This window comes from Cannabis sativa, chromosome 6, assembly GCF_029168945.1.
Source record: "Cannabis sativa cultivar Pink pepper isolate KNU-18-1 chromosome 6, ASM2916894v1, whole genome shotgun sequence".
Lineage (NCBI taxonomy): Eukaryota > Viridiplantae > Streptophyta > Magnoliopsida > Rosales > Cannabaceae > Cannabis > Cannabis sativa.
In genome coordinates, this window is record NC_083606.1 from 71486031 (window position 1) to 71493277 (window position 7247).

Below are 7247 nucleotides of genomic sequence, written 5' to 3' on the forward strand. Positions count from 1 at the left end.
TTTAATCCAGAGAAGCAAAGTCACTTGGCTTTCAAAAGGAGATGACAACAATGCCTACTTTCATGCGTTTATTAATAAAAGGAGGCATGAGAACAGAATTGTTTCTTTTCAAAATGAACAAGGAGAAACTGTAGATGACTACAATAAGGTGGTTCAACACTTTGTCTCTCATTTTAAAAGTTATATGGGCAGTTGCAGTTCAGCTTCTCAACAGATTGATGCTAGAAATATGGAGATAGGTCCCTGTCTTAGCATTGACTTACAGCTGAACTTAATTAAAAAGTTTAAGAAAGAAGATGTCAAGAAAGCTTTGTTTAGCATAGCCAGTACAAAAAGCCCTAGGTAAGATGGCTTTAATTCTGAGTTTTACAAAGTCATGTGGAAGGAGATTGGAGATGAGAACACTGAGGCTATCCTAGCGTTCTTTGATACTGGAATTTTGCCTGAGGAGTTCAATGAAGCTGTTATAGCCCTTGTTCCAAAAGTTGAGACGCCTCACAAAGTTGTGGATTACAAACCAATTACTTGTTGTAATACTTTGTGTAAATGCATCTATAAAATGATCTGTAACCGATTGTCTGAAGTTTTCCCTTTGTTGGTGAGACAAAATCAAGGAACCTTTGTTAAAGGGAGGACTCTTGCTCACAACATTCTTATTTTTCAGGATTTGATCAAGAGCTAAAATAGGAAGAATGCTTCTCCGAGATGTGCTCTAAAGGTTGATTTGAGTAAAGGTTATGACACAGTAGATTGGAGATTCTTGGGGGAGTTATTAAGATGCTACAGGTTCCCAACCAAATTCATTCATTAGATTATGGTGTGTATGCGGGATACTTCATATGTTCTTATGATGAATGGTCGATTGTAAAAAGGTTTCAAGAGAGCTAAGGGGCTTAAGCAAGGAGACCGCAATTGTTTTTCTTGGTCATGGAGTACTTAACTCGCATGCTAGAATATGGTGCTAATCATAAGGAGTTTAGATTTTATCCTCAATGTAAGAATCTCAAGATCATTAACCTTTGTTTTGCAGATGATCTCATTATTTTTTGCAAAGCTAATAGAGGTTCGATGGCTTGTGTTAAGAAGATTTTTGAGGAGTTCTGTAATAGCATGGCGCTGAAAGCTAATTTGAATAAGTCTCAGGTTTTCTTTGGGGGAATATCAAGGGAAGACAAGACTGCTTTACTTCAAATTTTATAATTTGAGGAAGGGGAATTTCCTCTTAATTACCTTGGAATTCCTATGAGACCTACCAAATGGAAAGTGGAGGACTGTGGTAATTCTCAAGAAGATTAACATTCAACTGCTTATTTGGGCAAGTAGACATCTCTCTTATGCATGGAGATGTCAACTTATTAACTCTGTGCTTTTAGGGCTCAGAAATTATTGGATGAATATTTTCTTGCTTCCTCAAAGTACAGTTAAAGAGATTGATAAACTTTGCATGTAGTTTTTATGGGGTAACAATGGTACAAGAAGTAATTTCCATCTTACTTCTGGGGCAACTATTTGTTTACCGAAAGCTCAAGGGCGCTTAGGTTTTGGTGAAGGCTCCAAGTGGAACAAGGCAATGATTGCTAAGTATATATGGGCTATTAATCATCAACCTGAATCTTTATGGGTTAGATGGATTAACCATGTGTACTTAAAAGGACATAGGTTTTGGCAGTATCAACTAAAGGGTGACACAAGTTGGTATTGGAAAAAAATGTGCAATTCGAACCTTATTCTCCCAGCAGGAAGTGGAGGAAGCTAGCCGCAAAGGCAAGCTCAGCATTAGCTTGCTGTACAAGAGTCTTTGTGGCAGTGAAAAATTCAAGTTTCAAAGGTTTGTTTGGAATAGAATTGCTGTGTCAAAACACTGTTTTATTTTGCTGGCTGGTTATGAATGATAGGCTGCTCACTTGGGATTATCTTCAGCAGTTTTACAGCTCGAGTCTGATCTATTGTGTGTGTAGTCTAATGAGAACCTGGCTCACTAATTTTTTTTACCTACAATTGTATTGTATTAATAGGTGGATAGGCTATAAATGGCCTGTGTTGATAGAGGAGTGGAGTGCTTGGACTGAAGAGCTAGCTGAACAAGAATGTCAAAAACATGATTGTTGTACCAATTTTTTCAACAACAATCTATTTATATTTGGCATAATAGAAATACTTGTGTGTTTAATAAATTTACTTATAGTGTGGAAAAAATTGTAGTTATGATTAGAAGGGATACAAAGTATATAGACTTAACAATTTTTATTTTAAGAATTTGAAAGTAGAGGAAAGGAATTTGTTGACGAAGATTGGCTTATTGTAGCTTTCTTTTTGTAGCTAGTTGTTAAGGCTTTGTTTGGTTGTAATTTGCTTGTTGATTAATAAAGATTATTCTATTTTGATAAAAAAAAGATTGCAACACTCGACAAATTTGTTTCGAAATCAATAGACAAATGCATTCCGCTCTTTAATACTCTTTGATAAAACAACAAATTTGATGATCATATAATTTGTAGTCACAACAATCAATTAATTAATTTCCCATTATTAAATCACAAACATACACACATGAAAAATAAAGAAGCTAAGCCACCACACACTGCAATATTAAGACAACAATACAAACCATATGCATATAATTAAAACTTACAACAACAATTAACTAAACATCATAAATACATTATTCTTGAGAATATGATTAATAATCAAGAATATATTATATTAGATTAATTAATTAATTAATTTGGATAGGCTTCAATGACAGATTGCAAAGCAGGGATTTTGGTGATTTTGTAACGAGGGAAACCAGATTGGTCCAACAGAGATTTCCATTCTTTCTCAGTTCTTTCTTTTCCACCAGTGTTATGAGCAAGCATAAGAACATCAAAGACAACACCAGTGTCATCAAACACTCCTTTCCCATCAGCCTCAACAACTATGTCAACTATTATCACTTTCCCACCTTTTTCTGGGATTGCTTTTCTGCAATTCTTCAATAGCTTCACACATAGTTCATCTCCCCAATCATGCAATACCCACTGCACAAATTATAATATGTAATAATTAAATATACAACTATTGTGTATAAAAGTATGTATGATTTAAGTGTGTGTCAATCATTACTCCTAAAATTATATACTGCCTACCATAAATATTTGGAGTTTCACAAAAATACTTTAAGTAAAAGTTTATAATTTTACGGCTAATTAGCAATTTTTTCTCCTGAAATTTGACATATACTAAATTATGCCCTCTGAAATTTTTTTGCCGTTAAAAATTTCCCCTGAACTATTGAGATTGTTAAATTTAAGGAATTTTGTCTAATTTCATTCAATTTTACTGTTTCAGTAATTGTTTATGTACACTAAAACATGCTCCCTAGACTTTGATATCTACTAAATTATTCTCCTTAAACTTTGATATGTAATAAATCATGCTCCTTGAACTTTCATCCATGTTAGAATTTTTTTACTAAAATTAGATAAAAGTCCTTAAATCTAACAATCTTAATAGTTCAGGAGGAATTTTTAACAGCCAAAAAAGTTTAGGGGGCATGATTTAGTACATGTCAAAGTTCGGGGGAAAAATTACTAATTAGCCTAATTTTACTGTCACACAAATTTTTTTACAAAAATACTGTCTTTTTATAAAACAATCGTAAAACAACGAAACTGAACAATTAAAACAACATTGGAATAACTAAAAAACAACTGTGAAATAACGGTAAAAATTAATTAAAAATTAATAAAATTTTTAATTATTAATATCATTTTTTAAAATAAATATATCATTGAATATTATTATAATATGTATAAAGTTTTAATTGTATACAAAGAGTCTTATAGTATGAGTATATATCGTACATCATAATAACCACAAGATATTAATTGTAAAAAAATTTCTTATCGGTAAGAAACTTTTATTAGGCCCTACTATAATTTTACCATATATATTACTACAATAAGGAGACTATAGTAATAAGCAATTGTTTTACTCACTTCAAATTTTTTTTTTTATAATTGTTAGTAACAGTATATAATTTTACTTTTTTAAGACTAATAAAGATAGCTTTTAGCCATGAGTTTTTAACATATTATCAAGTGATACCTTTTAGGTGCAAAAAAATTAATTTTGTTTATTTATCATTATTTTATTGCTATATTTTTTAAAATATATATTTTTTCACCTTCTACAAATTTTTCGTAAAAATAAATAATAATAATAATAATAATAACATAACTAAATTTTAAAATAACACTAAAAAACAAAATTGACCCATGTAGTCTGTGACACAAATAAAAAAAACAGTTAATGGTTACTATCATTATTTTTTTCATGTACGAAAGTATACTTTTTCAAAAAAAAAATTATACTTTTCAAAAAAAGAAAAAATGAAAGAAAATATAATATGATCATTTATTGGCTTGGTGACAAGACAACACAGCATAGTTAGTTTTTTCACTTTTTATTTAATACTACAGATCATTTACACACACAGAAAATAGCTACTAATATTTCCCCAAAAAAAAAATTAACAAATAATTTTTTTCACTTTTAGTGACTTAATTTTTTTATTTTTTATTTTTTAAAATATAGAGGTGATATGTATAATGTATGATAGTATAAGATAGTAAAAAGAGGGAGAAATACGACTCTTTTATGTGTTAATATTGTTATTAGTTTAATTAAGTATCGGGTCTCATATAATTTAATGTAATAACTTTTAAAGAATATCACTAATTAATCGCAAGACGACACGTTTAGAAAATACTTGAGAGTACTTAATAGCTGCTCAAAACGAGGTATGAGGTTACCTTGGCCACAACAGCATCAGCAGAAGGAACTTGTTGAAACATGTCACCCCCAACATGAGTGACACCAGGATAAGCTGGAGCAGTGGAAATCACATGAGGCCTATCAAAATTAATCCCTTTAATATGAGGATATGATTTCACTATTTCTGAAATAAATCTCCCAGTCCCACCACCAACATCAACCACAGATCCAATCCCATTGAAAAGATCATCACCACAATGACTCAATAATGTCCTTATTGTAATTCGCGCCGTGCACGCCATCGCGTTGTTAAGCAATTTATTGTACAGAGGATTTTTCGCAGCGAAATCAAACTGCAGGCACCCGAGTTCTTTCTCTAACGGAGCGAGTCCACCTTCTCTGATGAACTCGCTCAGTTTGTGCCACGGGTTTGCGTGCCACGGGTGGTTTTCACTAATTAACATGGGAGCCAGTGTCATGATTGAGGCATCTGAGTCAGATGTTGGAGCTGGCTCGTGGAGGAGCCAGCTCGAGAGCTTTGTGGGCCCGTAAAGGGTTTCACCTGACACTTTGTCTTCTTGGGAAGTGAAAATTTTGCGACGCACGAGGAGACGCAGGACTCTGAAGAGGTGTGACGCTTGTGGGGACGGCGCGTCAGGGATTGCGGCAGCGATTTCTGAGAGTGTCATTGGGCCGTCTGCAGAGTGGAGAATGTCGGGGAGTCTGAGCTCCACGGCGCATTTTAGCGCCATGGAGTCTCCGAAGTTGAGCATGTATTTCCAGATCTCTGCTTGATCTTGGAAACTTGCTTCGTTGTCTATTGCTAGTATTGCTCCTTTCACTGCAGCAGCCATTGTTTTTTCTTTCCCCTCTCTCTCTAGGAATAAGCACTCTTTGTTTTTTCTCTATTTGTTATGGTTTGCATGCATGTATTTATAGATCTCGTTAGTGTGTTCCTTTAATTTTTTTTAATAATATATACACATCTCAACTGAATAAACTACCTTTCGCTATGGAAGAAAGAAAAATTACATAATTCTTTGGTGAGTAATGTTATTGGGTACCAGTAGTGTTTAGCATTTTTTAAACGTATCACATTGCGATTAATTAGCAATACTTTCTAAAAATTACTACATTAAATCTATAGAACCCGATACATAATTAAACTAATAGCGATATTAACACGTAAAAAAGTACTAAACACCACCAGTACTTTTTAGCATTTCTTTTATTTGGCACTTGTGTCGACACTCTACACACGCTAGTATATTCTTCAAACTATATCATTAAAATCTTACTTTATTTTTTTTTTGTTTTAAATTTTTATATTATCTTATATATCTATTTCTTTATTTTCTCTACTTATTCAAATATACTTTTATTATTTTGAATGTTATAATATTAATTTAATAAAATAAATTTAGAGTATTAAATAATATTTTCTTTTACACGTGAAGAGAAATACTATTCATTGCTTAAAAAAAAAAAAAGAAAAATAACACTAATAATACTTAATTAATATTACCTAAAATATCATATAGTTATTATTATCATTAAGTATCAACCATACACAATCTAATAATAACTGTTATATAAAATATCAATCAATAACTATTTACTAAATATTGCCAATGCTCTAAAAAAATTAGAAAATATATTGATGTATGCCATATTTTAATCATTCTCTTTTGTCTATTAGTTTTCTTGTATGTGAAAATAGTATATAAATTAATGATAGTGGAATGTTATCCATATTAACTACTTAAAATATAGTTGTGTTTTTAGATATTAACTACTTTACTAATTAACTTCTAAAGATCAGAACATTTAAGTTGAGTTTTGGGTGGACTAACTTGACTAAGAAAAGTTCTATTTGTGGAATAATTAATATGGCTACTTAACCATGCAATTAGAGTTATATGAGCATATTTTATATTTATAAATAGGATTGTGTTAATAAATAATTGATTTCAATCATTTTAGTAATAATAATAAATTAAAATATTTTTTAAAATTGTATATAAATAATTGATTTCAATCATTTTTAAATTCCTTACAAAAAAAATCATTTTTAAATTAATACCAAATAATTATTATCTAGTCCAATTCTAAAATACAATTCAATCTAATTACGCCAGTCTATTACACCAAACACAGTGTGGTACTAATCACAATTCAATCTAATTAATTCAATACATTAATCTAATTTCGTCCAATCCTAAAATAATAATCAGTCCAGTCTTACATACCAAACGAGCCATAAGAGAACTATAATTTAGTTTCATTAAAAAAAATTTACCATGGACTCTTTAAAAGAGTACACCGATGTACCCCTATCTATTTTGGCATTTGGAACAAAAATTAGTTTAATTTTTTTTTATAGTAGTGTACATTATATTTATTTAAGATTTCATGTAAAATTTTGATAAATTTGAAAAAATTAACACATAAAAAAATAAGATTCAAAGAGTTTGTTGCAGGCGTGATTC

The 7247-nt window shown here is 30.9% G+C and overlaps 1 protein-coding gene across 1 annotated transcript; it reads right to left on the bottom strand.

The window, feature by feature from the left end:
• Nucleotides 1–2491: 2491 nt before the first annotated feature.
• On the bottom strand, nucleotides 2492–5750 carry LOC133039009 (xanthohumol 4-O-methyltransferase-like). Its single transcript, XM_061117800.1, has 2 exons — nucleotides 4797–5750; nucleotides 2492–3020 (listed from the first exon to the last, which is right to left on the bottom strand). Exons 1-2 carry the CDS (start codon nucleotides 5610–5612, stop codon nucleotides 2721–2723), a joined length of 1116 nt encoding a protein of 371 aa, XP_060973783.1. The 5' UTR covers nucleotides 5613–5750; the 3' UTR covers nucleotides 2492–2720.
• Nucleotides 5751–7247: the final 1497 nt, after the last annotated feature.

Coding starts and splice junctions, on each gene's coding strand:
- LOC133039009 (XM_061117800.1), bottom strand. CDS start 5,612: ATGGCTGCTGCAGTGAAAGGAGCAATACTAGCAATAGACAACGAAGCA. Junction 3,021..4,796: donor CTGATGCTGTTGTGGCCAAG/GTAACCTCATAC, acceptor TAATTTGTGCAG/TGGGTATTGCATGATTGGGG.